This window comes from Palaemon carinicauda, chromosome 23, assembly GCF_036898095.1.
Source record: "Palaemon carinicauda isolate YSFRI2023 chromosome 23, ASM3689809v2, whole genome shotgun sequence".
In the NCBI taxonomy this organism is placed as follows: Eukaryota; Metazoa; Arthropoda; class Malacostraca; order Decapoda; family Palaemonidae; genus Palaemon; species Palaemon carinicauda.
This window is the reverse complement of record NC_090747.1, coordinates 72,836,825-72,854,519: the sequence shown is the minus strand read 5'-3', so window position 1 is coordinate 72,854,519 and position 17,695 is coordinate 72,836,825. Positions and strand designations below refer to the sequence as shown.

Sequence of the window (17,695 nt, the reverse complement as noted above, 5' to 3'; positions counted from 1 at the left end):
TAAAACCCCACATAAGCTAAAACAAAATTATAAATATGCTTAAAAAGAAAAATCTTAGCTGTTCAAGTACTTGAAATGGCAATCTCTCAAAATATCCAAATTCATAAAATGTATATTTTCATCAAACCTAAAATATCCAATTACACAACTTAACCCCCCCCAAAAAATAATTAAGATATAGAGTACAGTATCAGTATAGCTGGACATACAAACATGATTTTATATACTAACATTCACAAATTTCTTTATTCTAAACCATCAACAAACTAGCTATAGAGGAAGTGAAATGGAGGCTGACCTTTTTAAAGTAGTCAAAGATAGGCTCATAACGGATTCCCTCAAGCTCCTTTCCTTTGTATTTTTGCAGTACATCATATTCACTCTCATTTTTGAACATCTGACATAGACGGGCCTCCATCAGTATGTACTTTCCACTCTTTTCCTTAGTCTGTAAAATAAGAAAACAGCAATTTACATTCCTGATTTCCTAGAAAATTTGTAATTTCTTATTATTAACAATAAAAATTACTCATTTCATACAATTCTTAAAGAAATATAGAAACAATAAAACATTTTTACAATTCCCAGAGACATGATACAATGCAAAATTTGAAAAAGAAACAAAAATGAAGGACAACCATAACTATTAAAGCCCTTTCCTCTTAAAACTAGGTACATACACACCCCCCACAATTCTCACCTTTCCTTGAACCTTCACGTAATCAAGCTCAGGGTTCACACACAGTGCAAGATTTGAAGGTAATGTCCATGGAGTGGTCGTCCATGCTACCAGCAAAACATCAGGCTCACCAACGATTGGGAAGTTTACCACCACTGTAAAATTTGCCAAAAAATTTGGTAACATGAATCACTCTTAAATCAAGTATAGCAGATATTTTGTTATGAGTAAATTCAGTTAAGAAAAGTGTGAGCTTCCCTTCACTGGCAATATAGAGGCTATGCTAAAATGAAGAGTATGGAACTGAATACGGTACATACAGTAGCTGTTTACAAACCACTACCAAATTTTCCCTGTATAAATAGAGTAAAAAATGAATGAATAACCTAAAGTATTCAGTACCAATAAGGTATTTTTAGCAAGACCAATGTATCACTAAACTCCAAAAGTGCTTTCCCAAATATACACCCCTTAATATAGGGATAAAACTGGAGTATCAAAAAGTACACAAAGCTAAACAGCTAACAAACAATGGTAATCGTAAGGAAGCAAGCAATACGGCAGGAATTAAAATTCTAATGTAAAGATCCTTCAGTAGCCTATCTTTCCTCCAAGGGATATATCCTCTAATAAACATTAGAAGGGGAAGATGTAAAGTTAGTAAGGAGCATTGCTTATGTTTCATTGCCAACCGTAACTAGCAAACTAAGACCCCATCATCTATTTTCAATTTACCCAGAGGAATGGTTACGACTTTTTTTTACAGGCACTCGTATCCCTCAACCATATTGCTATGTCCTTCCCTGCTAAAAGAAACATGCCAGATTGGTTCAACTATGATACTGGGAGCAATTTCCTTTTCTTCCCCTTGAAGATAGGAGTCCTTGAGTACAGATTAAAATTTAGTCACTGATATAATGACTTATAAAGCTTCAATTTGGTAAGACAGACCAAGAACTCTATTATTTTCAACTTTCATAAAAGCAATTTTAGCATTGAAATGTTCAGGAAGTATTGTAACAGGTTTTGTAAATCTGTTTATCAATTGATAATTTCAATTTTATCTTTTTAATTTTCATGAAAGATATTACAAGATTACAGTTTATGTTCCAGGAAACTTCCCTTTAATATAATAAAGTACTTTTAATTTTCTCCTATTTACCCCCAACATTTTAGCCCCTTGGGGTTCTGGGGAGGATGGGACAAAAGGTTCCAGTATGTAAACACTCAGAGGAATGAATATTGGAAGAGAGGTCTTTCTTAGTGCCCAGGTTGTCAACAGAAATTTCCTTGTTCAAATTATCAGATCATCAACAGTGTCTAGGATTTGCCATTGGATCTAGGATTACAGGAAACATTTCAAATTCTATTCATTACTTTTCTTTGAAGGAAGGGAATAAGAATAAAATTGAACAAAACAAATAGGACTAAAAATCAGTTTACAGGAAAGAACATTTTTGACTGTCTGACATCATAGAATGAGACTCCAATAGCTTTTCATGGAATTAATTTCTCCACCAATGGCACAAAGCTGACTACCAAATGTCCACTCTCTCCCCTACAATGATGGAATGTCACCACTATGATTAGTGGTGTTCAAGTGTAAGCCGAGCCTACTTGACAAGAACAAGAGCATTTCAAGAATACAATCATCCCCACTTTAATCATAGTGGCAAGCAAACCCGACAGAATGAGGATTAATAATAAGTAACAGAAAAAGTATGAGAGCAATTATAAGTTAAACTACAGATAAAAATCCTTCCACAGTTGGAGTCCTTTTGCCCATCACTTGGCTTCTACACAGAAATGATAATCTGCGTTGAAGCAATGATCACTACAAGGCATTTACTTAAGAGGGCCACAAACACTGAGAGGAGCTTCTCTCAATGAAGGAAGACAAGCTATCTTGCAGAGAGGTTCCAACAGGGGAAGTACACCTTCTATAACATCAATTGCATAAGATGACCAACTTCCCCTGCCTGGTACACAACAGCAGAAGACCACAGATATCTCTCTGCAGTGTCTCGAGTCTTCACTAGGAGGAGATGCTGGATAGTCTTCATCCGTGAAGAGCAAAGGACTCCACAGAGTAATCATCCTCTGCAGGTGGATCTAACGTAGTAGAGTGGGCAAGAGGAGAACTTTACTTGGCCCCTCTCGACCAGAAGCCAGGAGTGTTGAAATATGTCCTTGAATGCTGCCCAAGAGTTTGGAACAGGGAAACAGAACACTGGATGTTTCCTGTTTCATATTGATTGCCCGTGATTTCCATAGAGCACAAAGTCTTCCCACCACTTAAGGATGTAGGGACCATTCTCGACTGAACCTACAACCTACCCCTAGTAACTGAGCATGTCTACTAGAGATTCTTCTTCCCTGCAATGAACCTCACAGACAGTTCCACAGCGTTATCTACTCATCAAATGTCCAACTGCTTTGTTACCTCGCAAATGATGAATAGCAGTTTTTCCTCCTCTGTTGACCTAAGTTACAACTGTAATGTTGTTGCTCTTCAACACTACTAAATGCCCAGTCAATCTATGTTAGAAGGCTTGTGGAGCTGGCATTTCAAGAATACAATCATCCCAACTTTTAATTATAGTGCTAGGCAAAACTGACTGTGTGCAGAATCTTAACTTGAAAAACCTGGTCACCCCTGGTTCTCCAAGGGCCAGTTTTTTTTTTTTTTCTAATGGATAGTTGCGCATGCCAATAAGGAAATATTGACACTCCTTGGGTCCAAATATTAGTTGGTGGCTGGCAACACCACCAAAGCCTCCCAATTAGTTTATAAAAAACTTTAATCAGAGCAATAGTATCACTTCCCAAAACTCTTGACAGTGAAAAGGGGAAGGATGGACAGCAAGGTGGGAGACAGTTGATAAAATATGAAGAAAGTTAGAGTAATAATATGCAATAGAAAAAGTATGAAAAATAGTTTGAGTGAAACTGGAAAAAATTATTCCCAAGTTCAATAGCCCTCTTACCTGTCACAAGGCTACAATAGAGAAATTATAACTCCTGATGAAGATAAGTAACTATGTCAAGGCATTCTCTTGTCAAGTGGGATCGACTCTAGAAACATGACAAATTTGTAACACCATATTTCCCAAGTTATGAGACGTTACAAGTTTTTGGAAAAAAGAGAAATTGGGTATTTTAAAAGTTATCTTAGCAGCAATTCCTAGTCAGTGACTCTTAATAATTATTTGTTTGTTCCAACACGAAGTACTTACCTCGAACTACTTTCTTAGGAGTATCTGGGATCTCCTCCCATCCGACCAGAATTTTGTGTAGTTTACCCTACTCCCATTTTCTATGTGGGGCATCTCTGGCGGAGTGATACGCACCCAGAGACGACCCGGGGTCAGAGAGCATGCTTGTTCAGGTCTCACTCTCCAGTAAGTTTCTGGTCGCGTCGGCGTTAACACCCCGACGCTCTCTCCTAACCCAGTGCGACCCTTTGTGTCCCCGATCCCTTTGTCTCTCACGCGGTCCCCACGTAGTCCCTTTGCGTGTTTCCCTATCCTTTCCCTCTGTGTTCCTGTGTCTCATGGTGTATTACTAGTGGGTTATGGAGCATCCCCGTCGTTGCCCTGGGCCCGTGGCCGGAAAATCGTGTGGCGCTTTCCTCTCTAAGCCGGAAGTTGACCCGCACTCCTTGTGTTCGTCGTGTAGGGACAGTGTGTGTTCCCCTACAGCCACGTGTCCGGAGTGCAAGTCCTGGAATGAAGTGCAGTGGGTGCGGTACGGCACTAAGAAGAAGAAGGCCTCTCAACGGTCCCCTAGGAAGTCCAGCGTCTTTTCGCCCCTCGCTTCGCCCGGCGTCCGGTCGGACAGTCTCTCTCTGCCGTCTTCCCCTACCCAGAGTAGGGGTCGAGGTAAGTTTGTTGCGGGGAAGCGGCCTGTGGCCCTTCCCCAGGAATCTGATTTACCCGACAGTGGGATTATGTCTTCGGTCCAGGCAAGTGGGGGCCCTGAGGGGGGGGGGGGTGTATCCGGGGGACGGAGCCCTGGTGAAAGCAGGTCCCGTCTCTTCGGACGATCCGATGTGGGGTAAAACGGCAACAGTCTTCTCCCGCCTCTTGGGCAGGTTTTTCAGGTGCGTCAGCAGCCGAGGGTGCCGCCGAGAAGGATGACTCGCCGCCATCAGACACACTCGGGTGGGCGCCTCCGAAGACGCCCTTCAGATCGCCCGAGGACAGAAGAGGAGTTTGAGACCTGGTTCCCCAGCGAGGAGCTCCCCCGCTCCCATCCAACGCCTTCAACTACGTTCCCGGCGGACTTCATGGAGCCTTCGTTGCCGGCCGAACCCCATGCAGAACCACCAGCAACGCGGCAAGATTCAGGCCCTCCAACGAGGTCCTACAGGTCTTCGGGCTCCTCGGTCGAGGCCTACTCCTACTCGTCGGAAGACGGAGCCCCAAGAGACCATAGGAGACGACGAGATAGGTCCCGCATGAGATCTCGATCGCGCTCCCATTCACGCTCTCGCCACGGGACGAGACGTTCCAGATCCCCCAGGAGGAAGTTCACGAGAAGTCTTTCGCCGGAGGAGGAATGGGTGCGAGTCTCCATTCCCCGTAGCCAACTCCTGGGGGTTGCAGCAGTCGCAGGCACCTCAGGATGGCGCCCCAGGCCCGGCTCACCGGTAGGCTTTGTCGACGAAAGAAGTATGACCGATGGAGGGACTCGTCTCATCAGGCACCAAGGGACAGGCATAAGTCCGCGAAGGTTCCGACTCCACCCGCCCAGCGGGGAGAGTCGCCCCTTCGGTCTGGCAGCCGCGTCCCAGCCTCAAGATCTTCGATGAGTCGTCCAGAACGGGAGAAACACCTTTCCTCGACGGGCAAGCCCACAGATCCATGGTCCGCCGGAAGAAGAGATAGAACCAGGACGGAGGCCTCCGTTCCAGCGGCAATGCCCATACTACTGCCTGAAGCGAGGGAACTGGACCACTCCAGGAGGATGCCTCCTGCCCGTGCGGCTCCCCCCGTCGTAGGTCCTTCGTCACGAGAACTGGGACTCCCAGCGGAGAAGGTAGAAGACGGAGAAGAAGGTTCACCAGCAGAGGTTTCCGCATACAGGAGGGTGATAGGCCTCATCCGACGGCACCATAGGCTGGATGAACCGGAGTCCTTTACTGACGAGGTCTGGCTCTCGAGCCTCAACAGGTTGGTGGATGCGCCTGTACAGCAGAAGCCCTCACTAGCCCTCCCTTTGGCAAGGGATGTGAAGCTGGGATTGGCGCACGTTAGCAAGGTCGTGGCCAACCATGCTGAAGCCCCAAGAACCAGAGTGCATCTAGGCTTCTCCAGGACCTGAAGACAGAGTCCCGGTTCTACCTCCTGGAAGGACACCGCGCGGGGGCCTGCGCAGTAGAACCAGCAGTCGCCATCTTGGGACAGGGTGCAGAAGAGGAGAGGGCTACCACGGCACCGGTTTGTTTCTACCCCGCGGAGACTGCCATAATGGAGGAGCTATCTAGGGACTTGATCCACGTGTCATCGTGGCTGGATTGGTGGGCCTCCACACTGGTAGGATTCCAGTCCGCGCATGACCTCGCAATTCCGGAAAATCAGGCCTTGCTGAAAGAGCTGATTAGCTCGGGAAGTAAGGCCCTGAAGTTTCTTTCCCATCAGTCGATAACACAAACCACCAACTGGATTCTGAGGAAGAGAGAGACAGTGCTCAGCAGGCTTGTAAGGAGGCTCCCCGACAGGGAAGCGAGGTCCCTGAGGAGCCTTCCACTGTGGGACGAATCGGTTTTCCCCCTCAAGGAAGTGGAAGAGACGGTGGAGAGGGTGAGGAAACTAAAGGGTGTGGCGGAACCCAGGCCCCTGCCAGCAAGAAGACCTACCCATAGAAGAGCTCCGTCTGACGTCCCTCTCCCTCCTCGCGCCTCACCTAACCAGCCCAGGAGAGACGCCCCTACTACATCCTGGCAGCAACCTTTGCAGCCCTCCCGTAGGGGAACGTCGGCTGCGCAGTCAGCATTCAGGCCCTCCTATTCAGCCACCAGAGGAGGTCGTTCGGGCCGCGCCTCTCGAAGGAGACAGGATAGGGAGAGGGGCCCCCACTCCCGCCGAAGCCTCAGGTGGGGGATGCCCCAGACATTCTTGGCAAGCATGGCGGGACCACGGATCGGACCCGTGGACCGTGACAGTCCTGAAAGAAGGGTACAGGTTGCCCTTCCTGGTGGACCCCCCACCTCTATTACCAGATCTACAGGCGGAATGGTTGGCACCGAAGGACCCCTTGAGAAGGACGTCCCTGCAAGAAGAGGTCTCTGCTATGCTGGCGAAAGGGGCAATGGAACCAGTCAAGAACCCAGGTCCAGGGTTCTACAGCAGACTCTTCCTGGTGGAGAAAGCGACAGGGGGCTGGAGACCAGTCATAGACCTCTCAGCCCTCAACAAGTTTGTGTGCAAGACCGACTTCAAGATGGACACTGACTTCATGATGTCCATAGACCTCAAAGACGCATACTTCCAGGTCCCTGTCCACCCCTCCAGCAGGAAGTACCTAAGGGTGAAATGGGGTACCCAAACGTTACAGTTCAAGACCCTCTGCTTCGGTCTGTCCGCAGCCCCTCAGGTCTTCACGAGGATCTTCACGACAGTCTCAGCCTGGGAGCACGAACAGGGCATCCACCTGATTCGGTACCTGGACGACTGGTTGTTGCTTTCAGCCTCAAAGGAAGCACTGAGGGGACAAGGCGCGAAGCTCCTACAGTTCTGTAACGTCCTGGATATCACCATCAACCTGGAGAAGTCCCAATTGATACCCTCCACCAGGATGACCTACCTCGGGATGGTCCTGGACTCCCAGTTGGCAAGAGCATTCCCTTCCGCAGAAAGAATGGACAACCTGAGTCAGATCCTACGGCCCTTCCTGTCAGGTCAGCCCAGGAGAGCCAAGGACTGGCAGAGACTAATAGGTCACCTCGTGTCATTGGAGAAGCTAGTCCCACAGGGGAGACTCAAACTCAGGGGAGTACAGTGGAACCTGAAGGAGGCCTGGAACCAGAGAGACTCCCCACACAAGGTGGTCCCGATGTTCCCGGAAACGAAGGAGGTCCTCGAGTGGTGGCACGACACTTCGAACACCCTCAAGGGGATGCCCTTCGCGTCCGATCCTCCGGAGATGCTCCTGTTCATGGATGCATCAAAGGAGGGTTGGGGTGCTCATCTCCTCGACAGCACAGCGAGAGGAAGATGGGGAACCGAGGAGAAGAATCTGCATATCAATGTGCTGGAAATGATGCCAGTGCAAAGGGCATGCCTAGAGTTCGTTCAGAAGCTCCGGGGAAACACCGTGGCACTGATGTGTGACAACGCCACGGTGGTGGCCTACATAAAGAAGCAAGGAGGACTAAAATCAAGGGAGTTATGCAGCCTCACGGTGGAGTTCCTGGAATGAGTCGAAAGGGAGCAGATCAAGATCTCGGCCAGGTTCATTCCAGGGAAGAGGAACGTCCTGGCCGACGGCCTCAGCAGAATGGGTTAAGTGGTGGGGTCCGAGTGGTCCCTGCACCCAGAAGTGGCCAAGATTCTGATTCAGAAGTGGGGCTCGCCAGTAATAGACCTCTTCGCCACCAGAATGAACGCAAAGCTCCCATGTTTTGTTCTCCTGTGCCAGATCCAGGAGCGCTGTTCGAGGACGCCTTCCAGCATCCTTGGGACAACCTCGACGTTTACGCCTTCCCTCCCTTCGGAATGCTCAGACAAGTACTCAACAGGGTGAGGAGAGCGGACAACCTGTGGATGACTTTGGTAGCGCCCTGGTGGCCGGAGAGAGGGTGGTTCGCAGATCTAAAGGAACTGGCGCGCCTTCCACCTTGGCCCCTTCCGGACAGGTCAGACCTTCTCCGGCAACCACACTTTCAAAGGTTCCACGAAAACCCTCGGTCCCTCTGCCTTCACGTGTGGAGGTTATCGAGCGTCTCCTGAGGAAGGAAGGGTATTCAGCGAAGACTGCAACGAGGATGTCGGGTTACCTGAGACGGTCGTCAGCCGCGGTGTACCAGGCTAAATGGGCGACCTTCCCGAAGTGGTGCGTCGCAAAGAACATCAAGCCGTTGAAAGCCTCCATCCCGGAAATAGCTGACTTCTTAGTCTATCTCAGGGACGAGGTAAATATGTCCATCCCAGCCATTCAAGGAGTCCAAGCCGCCTTAGGACAAGTCTTCCTCCTAAAGGGCATCATCCTAGGTTCCTCCAGACACATCTCGATGCTCATCAAGAGCTTCGAGCAATCATGCCATCCTCAAGCGGTTAGAGTGCCCCAATGGGACGTGGCTAGGGTCCTGAAGATGTTGATGGAACCTCCCTTCGAACCCCTAAGGACATCTTAGACAAGGAGCTCACCCTCAAGACAGTTTTTCTGTTAGCATTGGCATCGGCAAAACAGGTAGGGGAGCTGCATGGACTTTCATATGAGGTGTCACACTCGAAGGGCTGGCATGAAGCTACCTTCAAGTACGTACCGTCCTTCATGGCCAAGACCCAGAACCTTGCAGTCTGGGACCCCAAGTTCGAAGGCTTCTCGGTGCCGGCAATCCCACGTACAGACAACCCGAAGGACTTGCGACTGTGCCCTGTCAGAGCAGTACGGAAGTACTTGGAGAGGACAGTCAGGCTTAGACCCAAAATCAAGTGTCTGTTCGTTTCTTCAGGTTTAGTGAAGAAACCAGTCTCCAAAAACACGATCTCCTTCTGGCTACGGCAAGTGATCATGAGAGCCTACAGTAGTGCAGGGATGCCTATTCCGGGTAAGCCTAGACCCCACGACATCAGAGGTCTGAGTACTTCGTTGGCCTTTGAAAAGAACATGGCAGTCGGCCAAATCCTGCGGGCGGGTACTTGGGCCAATCAGTCAACCTTCACAGCTCACTACTTGAAGGAATGCTCGAGGAGGTCCTTGGACAGATTCTCTCTCGGTCCCGTCATTTCAGCGCTTCAAAAGATTTAAAGGTGTAGCCCCAGGGTAACCACGTGCAGTAAGTCCAAGAGACACAGGTTCCTTCCTTATCCCCCTGTTCCCTTATTACCCTCCCTGAAATGACACTAAACCCTTTAACTGCCAGGGCATACATCGTCAGTGAATGGATACGTCTCCGAAGATTTTTACAGAGGTGAGTTACTTAGACACTAAGATAGTTTTTTGGGTAGTTTTCCCTATTTCTCGTGTTTTCTCTTGAAGGGTCAGCAGAACCTAGCCTCCTATCTAGGTTCCCCCCCTTTTCTCTCCTCATCACAGTCTCTGGGTCCTGTGGTACACTCCCACCTCCTAAGGTATAAGTCTCCTAAGAAAGTAGTTCGAGGTAAGTACTTAGTGTTGGAACAAATCACAAATTTTAAGTAATTTGTATTTTTCCTAACAGTACTTACCTCGAACTACTTTCGGGTAATGGCCCGCCCATCCTACACCGAGTGCCTTACAGGACTTAATAGAAACCTATCTGACAAAACTTACTGGAGAGCGAGACCTGAGCAAGCATGCTCTCTGACCCCGGGTCGTCTCTGGGCGCGCATCACTCCGCCAGAGATGCCCCGCATAGAAAACGGGAGTAGGGTAAACTACACAAAATTCTGGTAGGATGGGAGGAGATCCCAGATACTCCTAAGAAAGTAGTTCGAGGTAAGTACTGTTAGGAAAAATACAAATTACTTAAAATTTGTGATATTATTATTACTTGCTAAGCTACAACCTTAGTTGGAAAAGCAGGATGCTAAAAGCCCAGGGGCCCCAACAGGGAAAATAGTTCAGTGAGGAAAAGAAACAAGGAAAAATTAAATATTTTAAGAACAGCAACAATATCTAAACAAATATTTCAATATAAACTATAAAAAAATTAACAAAACAAGAAAAAGCAAAATTAGATAGTGTGCCCAAGTGTACCCTCAAGCAAGAGAACTCTAATCCAAGACAGTGGAAGACCATGGTACAGAGGCTACAGCACTACCCATGACTAGAGAACAATGGTTTGATTTGGAGTGTCCTCCTCCTAGAAGAGCTGCTTACCATAGCTAATGAGTCTCTTCTACTCTTACCAAGAGGAAAGTAGCCACTGAACAATTACGGTGCACAAGTTAACCCCTTGGGTGAAGAAGATATTCTTTGGTAATCTCAGGCGTGTTGTTAGGTGCATGAGGACAGAGGAGAATCTGTAAAGCATATGCCAGTCTATTCGGTGTATGTGTAGGCAAAGGGAAAGTGAATCGTAACCAGAGAGAAGGATCCAATGTAGTACTGTCTGGCCAGTCAAAGGACCCCATAACTCTCTAGCAATAGTATCTCTACGGGTGGCTGGTGCCCTGACCAACCTACTACCTTAGTGAGATGTTTGTTTGGTAAAGAAATATTTTCATATTATGAGTGTATTATGAAATGTTCAAGTTAATATTAATTAGCTGCATGACAGTTATTCTGATTTTATTACATACTGTATTCATATAACCCACTAAACCAGTTGTAGTTGCCACCACAACTACATGTTTAGTGTTTCGTGTTTCATGTGTTGTTTATCATTCCAAATTCATCATATAGCCTACATTTTCACATAAACTTAATCATTGATCAAAGAAGTCTATAAAATTTCTCCTATGTGTAATATTTTTTGCTAATGTATGTGACTCTAGGTCTAGTTACTTTTTAGCTAATTTGGTAACACTGCACTCAACAAGCAGCGAGATGTCGTATTCAGCAACTGTTTGTTTGTATTATTTCTGAACTCAGGCAACAAATTCATTATCATTATCAAAATATTGCTTTATTACAAAATATAAAGTAATTAAAGAGAAAATAATAAACACTGCATAAACAACTAATATGTCATAGAGTCGTCTACTAAGAGACCAATAGTTTGCATGTTAGCTTGTAGAAGGGGATTGGCGAGTCATCAGTTGATTACCAAAACAAACAAACAACTTGCTGCTGTACTTCATTAGACGAAGTGCAACATAAAAGCAAATTCATTTATTACATATGAATGATAAATGTAAGTTTATATTTTATGTCTGATGTGTTTCTCATTAATTGGGTGCTTGAGGGTTGTCAAACTCCCCTATACAACTTTTTCTTGGTATTAATACGCAGGGTGATTTTGGGGGGATTTTTTCAGGAAAAAAAGGTGCATCTTATGACACAGGAAATACGGTGATTTGTATTTTTCCTAATATACAAACATTCATCTATTCATATTGAGTATATTGTTTTTGAGAAAGCTGAACTAACCTTGATCATTTTCAGAGAGGGATAGCTACCGGTGACGGCTAATGCGTATAAATAGTGGAATGCGTATGAATAGTGGAATGTCTGTTAAGTTAGGAAAAATAAAAATTATTACAAATTTGTCCCTCAACAAATACAAACCTTCCACTATTTATATTGGGTGAAATCACTCTTAGGAGGGAAGAAGTCCTTTACCAACTGGCTTTGGTATTTTGACCAAGGGTTCTCCGTACTTCAGTAAGCCCGAAGTAGAAGGAACACTACCCTCTCTAAATTTTCATGGTATGCCCTAATAGGGGCAAGCGCTATTAGCAGCCTGCAGAAGTTTGTTTGTGAAACTAGCAATGGTCTTTAATATGGGAACTCGAATACAAACCCGAGATTCCTTAGATTTTCTCCAATACCCTCACAAAAAGCCGAACAAGCTTCCTTTCGTGAACGAGAGGAATGTTCTCCAGAAGGAGGACATATCTTACAACTAGTTTTTCCCCAGCCCAATGGGGAAAAAATTAGGCGTACATTATGTGTTGGACAATGAACTCTCTCTCGCGGATGAGAGAGAAATCTTCCCGAAGGAGGACCTTGCCTTACACTTTGCTTTCCCCCAGCCCAAGGGGAAGAAGCACAGTCTTCGGCAACGAGATAGCTGCTGCTAATCTTCGTCGAGCATTCAGCAATTCTCCCCAAAAGAGGGAAGGTTGCTAAACGGCTGATGAAGGGAAGCACTCCCTCGGAAGGGAGAGCAGCGCAACACCAGGGTAGATTAACTCTTCCCCGAAAGGGAAAGTTGTCCAACCCCTGGAGGCAAACCTCCTGATAGCGCTCTCTGCTTCCCTTCAACAAGCCTTGTTCAAGTTGAAGGTCGGCATTGAGTGCTACGTTGTAACCAATGACCAGCCCATGAGCTGCCACAGGAATTCTCCCCGACCGGATAGACCGGAACAGTCGATTCCACAGGAATTAAAAGTTGGAGTCACTGTATTAAATGTCCTTGGCATCAGCTTGGGTATTTCCATCTCCGATATTTCGAAATACCTCTTAAGACTAGTTTCTCTTCTTAGCAAATTCCCCACACTGCAGAGGAGGACCCAAACAGCACTTGTCAGAAGGGGATGACTGCGAACTGTCATACCCTCGGTGAAAATAAAAGCACAAAGATAGGTGAAGGTTGATGTCGGGCTTTGTCCTCAACCTGCCAAACTTTTTTCCCAGGTCTACCCGGACAAAGTATCATTACATTTCTCAATTCACCAAAAAGGAAGAAAAAAAAACTAACAGCCAAAATTGGGGAGGCAGCAAGAGTAAATTTATGCAGCTTGTGGCTAAAGTTAAAATTGAGCATCTAGCGGACTGTCACATAGTGGGGGGTGGGGTGCTCACCAACCAGTATCTATATCTTGTAAAAAAATTTTACTCCTGTTCTGGCGTTGCTGAAATCATACGCCTTTTAAAGGACGATAGTTTGCATTTACGTAGGAACAAACATAATTCAATTAACTTTTATAGACAATGCCATCTGTAAGTTTACTTGTGAACGAAGGTTCTGGAGTGGGAGGTGAGACCTTCCGGACTCACCAGTGGTAGCTTATACACCCCCCCCTGGAACCCCCCCAAGCGGCGGCGCGAGCCCTAAACCACGCCCCCTTGGGCGGAGTTACCAGGGACGAGCGGGTTGACTCGGCAATGGAAGTCACATTTTTGAAGTTGTAATAGAACAAAAAATAACACAGAAGTGGTTGAGCTTACCTTGGTAGTGCAAGTTATGAAGGAATTACTGTGAAGGTGCAAATTGTTGGACATAAAGGTCTTTTTACTAGTAAATTCAATCTTCTTGTGCTCTCTTGGTTGATATGAATATTGAAAGATTCCAGTTAGTTTGTTTTCTGTGGAATAATAGCGATTGTATGTGTGTGTTCTTGTATATAGCCTACTCTGTTGAATTATGAAGTTGTTAGAATATTCCCTCCTAAGTACTGTACATGGTCTCCTCGGCTCACGGGGGAAGGGTTGGAGGGTGACCCAGACTTTGAGTCCGGAAGGTCTCACCTCCCACTCCAGAACCTTCGTTCACAAGTAAACTTACAGTTCTGGAGAGGGAGGTCTCAACCTTCCGGACTCACCAGTGGTAGCTAGGCAGATGCTTCAGGGGGCTTGAAGATGAAGTCCAGCGACCACAGCATCGAAAGCTCCCTGTAAGCCGAGGAGAGCATAGTAAGAGCTGAAGACAGAGTCGCTTCTCCAATTCATTCTGGACATGATTTCTTGTATCGATACTCCATTGTATAGCAGTCTTGATGAAGCTTGCCCCCTTATAGAGTGAAAATTCGTTGACTGTTTAGTTGCATTTGGGTCGGCTCTGAAAATGCACTCCCTAAAAAGTAGTCTCATTTTTTGTAGTGACATTATCTTGAAGTGTTCATCTAGCCATATGTGGTCTTTCCTGTCTATGTTTCTTTCCATACAGACTTTGTTGGTGTATTCCAAATAGAAGTTCAATTGTCTGACTGGACATATTTTTGGTCTGTTAGGAAGCTTCCTAAAGCTGATCTCTATTGGCGTGTAGTTGTTCTTTTGGTTTTTGGCCATGAAGGAAGGGTGGTTCCGTAAGACAATGTGTTCTGGGGTGAAGGTGCTCCTGGAAATGCTGAGATTGTTAAATTGATTAGCTCTTAAAGGGCAAGCTAAGGCTACTAGGAACAAGGTTTTCTGTGTCAGTAGTAAGGTAGAGTTATCTTTCGTGGTGTTGAGAAATGAAATTACTTTGTCTAGATCCCAGCCAGGGAACTGGTGAGAATTTCTAGGTTTCCTTCTATTTACTCCCGATATCATATTTGTCCTCTGCAAGACAGTAACCTGGGAAATAGCCTGACAAGATAGGACCTAAAGCTGCTCTGTAGCTCTTCAGGGTGTTGTAAGACAGACCCTTGTCTATAAGGTGATTGAAAAATAAAATAATTGCTAACAGGGGAAATTTGTTGTCTCTTCCATACTCCTTGTGAATGAAACTTTTAAAAATGTTGTATAGGTTTTCATACTTGTGCAAGGAGCTGTCCCTCAAGCTGACAGCAATTTTGGAGCAAACCTCAGGAGGAAAGACGTTAGGGAGCTGATCCTTTAAATTTTGAAGGCGATCAAAGTTGATTGGAGCTTTGCTGAGGGTGAGATACAATCCTTGAGAACTATCTGGTAGTCTTCGATCTTCACAATATATCGTTTGTGCTGCTTCGCGACTGACTTCACTAATGGAATCCATGGTTCCGTCCCCTGCGATATGGTGCAGAAAAGCATATTATTATTGCATTCTTTATTGATTTTAAAAGCTACTTTGTGTAGTAAGAATCCTGGTGGAAAGGCATAGAGGGGTGTTGATCCCTTCCAGCTAATCGTAAGTGCATTATTGCTGATGGCTTTTTGATTTGGAAGAGATGAACAAAACTTTTTGCACTTAGTATTGAAGCCATTTGAGAACAGATCTATTTCTGGGGTGAAATTGAAGTCAGAGCAGATTAAGGAGAATAGACTGTCACTGAGGGAAGTTTCTGTGTGAATGGAACCCAGGTCCCTGGAAAGTGAGTCTGCGATGGTGTTACTTACTCCCCTGATCCATCTGGAATTTATCTGTATGTTGTGATCCTTCATGGTACTAAGTATTTTCCTGACTAGTTCATGGGCTAACTTGTTTCTGATACTACCCTGTTTCTTTATCCAACAATTAGTAACCTTTGAATCAACATGTATTAAGACTACCTTGTTGTATAACCTTGTGATGAAGTGTTCCAAAGAATAGAAGCAAGCTAATAACTCTCTTACATTGATGTGAAGGGAGGATTCTTCATTTGTCCAAGTTCCATTTATTGAGAGCATATTACCCGCTATTACTAATGCACCTCCCCAACCCTGGTTGGAAGCGTCAGTGAAAAGTTCTGCATCTATCTGTGGTTTTGGAATGTTAATCTCTCTGTACATTTGTCTCTGTTCCCATGGCTTTAGGTATTTTTTGAAGGTGTGGGGAATGATTTTGTACCCTGAATTAAAATAACTGTGGTACCTGTGGAGATATTTAAGATGGAATCTTCCCAAGCTTGTATAGGATGCACTAAAATTTAAAGCTCCGATTAACATTTGATAGGAATGCAGGTCGGATTTAACAGAGTTGGAGAAAGCTTTGGCCAATTCGACACACTTCTCTATGTTTTTCCCACTGGGATTCATAGTTTTCTTAATCATATTGTAATGCACTCCTAAAAATTCAATTCTTTGAGTCGGTTCAATTGTAGATTTTTTAAGTGAGATATTCCATCCTAAGTCTGACAAGATCTTAATGACTAGCTGAATGTGATTTTTACATTTTACATAATCTTTTGCTAATATGAGAATGTCATCAAGATAGTTGAATATTAAGATGTTATATGAAGTTCTAATATACTTGATCACTGTGTACATTATTTTTGAAAAAATATAAGGTGCTGTCTTTAGTCCAAAGGGTATCACAGTCCATTTGAACTTCCTTTTACCTAGTTTGAAGGTTAGAAATTTCTGGCTACTTGCATGTAATGGAATGTGCCAATAAGCATCTTTTAAATCTAGTTTGCAGGCCCAAGAGTTTAGATGTAGATAGGGAAATATAGTATTGGCCTTGAGCATGGTAAAAGAAGGTTTTTTAATCATGGTGTTGAGCACTTTCATGTCAAAGATTAGTCGTACTGTTCCATCTGGTTTGAATTTATAAAATATGTGGTTGGAGTAGTAAAAGGAAGTTCTGGGGATCTGCTCTATGACACCTAGTTTTAGCAGTCTGTCACATTCACTTTCCAATATTTTACGCTTGTTAATTGAATAAAATCTATCTTTACCTGTTCTTTTTAATGACCTCTGGGCTTTAAGTTTATTATTAAACGGAATTCTCACCCCTTCATTGATAATTTTACAAGCAAAAGAGGCATTAGGAAGCTTTCTCCAACTATCAATATTCATCAATAATGACTTACCTATCCTATTCTCTGGGGGGCTCTGGGAGGAGTTATTCATTGGTTTTGAGGCCAAAGGCGAGGTCTCTTTACTTCTATCTTGATTTATAGCATTTGGCCCAATGTCATGATGGTCTGGTGCGGAGCAAAGCTCGTTATTATCTGGTGCTGAGCAAAGCTCATTAACCACTGGTGCTGAGCAAAGCTCGTAATTAACTGGTGCTGAGCAAAGCTCGTAATTAACTGGTGCTGAGCAAAGCTCATTAACTGGTGCTGAGCAAAGCTCATTATTAACTGGTGCAGAGTAAACATCGTTATCAACTGGTGCATAGAATACTGGTGCTGAAAAAATTTCTCTTTGAACTGGTGCGGAGCATGGCTCAATTTCTAGGGTCTTTCTTTTCTCTGGCTCCTGAACTATTAGCTTGTCCATTTTGTGACCTCCCCCCCCCCTGTACCCACCTCGCCTATTACCTCTTCTAAGCGGCTGAGACTTGAATCTAAAGTTAGGGTTACCTTTGAGGAAACTGAACCTTCTTCCCTGAAATCTGCCCCCGAAGTTGAATTTCCTACCCCTGAAGTTTGCTGCCCCTCCTCTGAGGAGGGGACCTTTGTGAAAGCAGGCAGCAATGGCTGATTTTTGGTCTTCAGTTAAATTCCAAACTTCTTTAATGTCTGCTTTGATTATAAGATCTCTTATTTCTTCCTTGAGGTATCTAGGAAGTGCTCTGCTTCTGAAATTTCTTATCAAATTTTGTATGAGGTCTATGCTCCTCCTTAGGGGACCAATAATAATTTTGGACAAAAAATCAAT

General features: G+C 45.0%; 1 protein-coding gene across 3 annotated transcripts in view; it reads right to left on the bottom strand.

Annotated features, from left to right (window-relative positions):
• IleRS (Isoleucyl-tRNA synthetase) overlaps positions 1-17,695 on the bottom strand; it is a 283,203-nt gene that overhangs the window by 45,329 nt on the left and 220,179 nt on the right. For all 3 annotated transcript variants that reach the window (XM_068347042.1, XM_068347044.1, XM_068347043.1), the window contains exons 6-7: positions 701-834; positions 299-448 (exon numbers count right to left, since the gene is read on the bottom strand). In XM_068347042.1, coding sequence (XP_068203143.1) covers positions 299-448; positions 701-834 — 284 coding nt within the window. The remainder of the gene's footprint in view (positions 1-298; positions 449-700; positions 835-17,695) is intronic.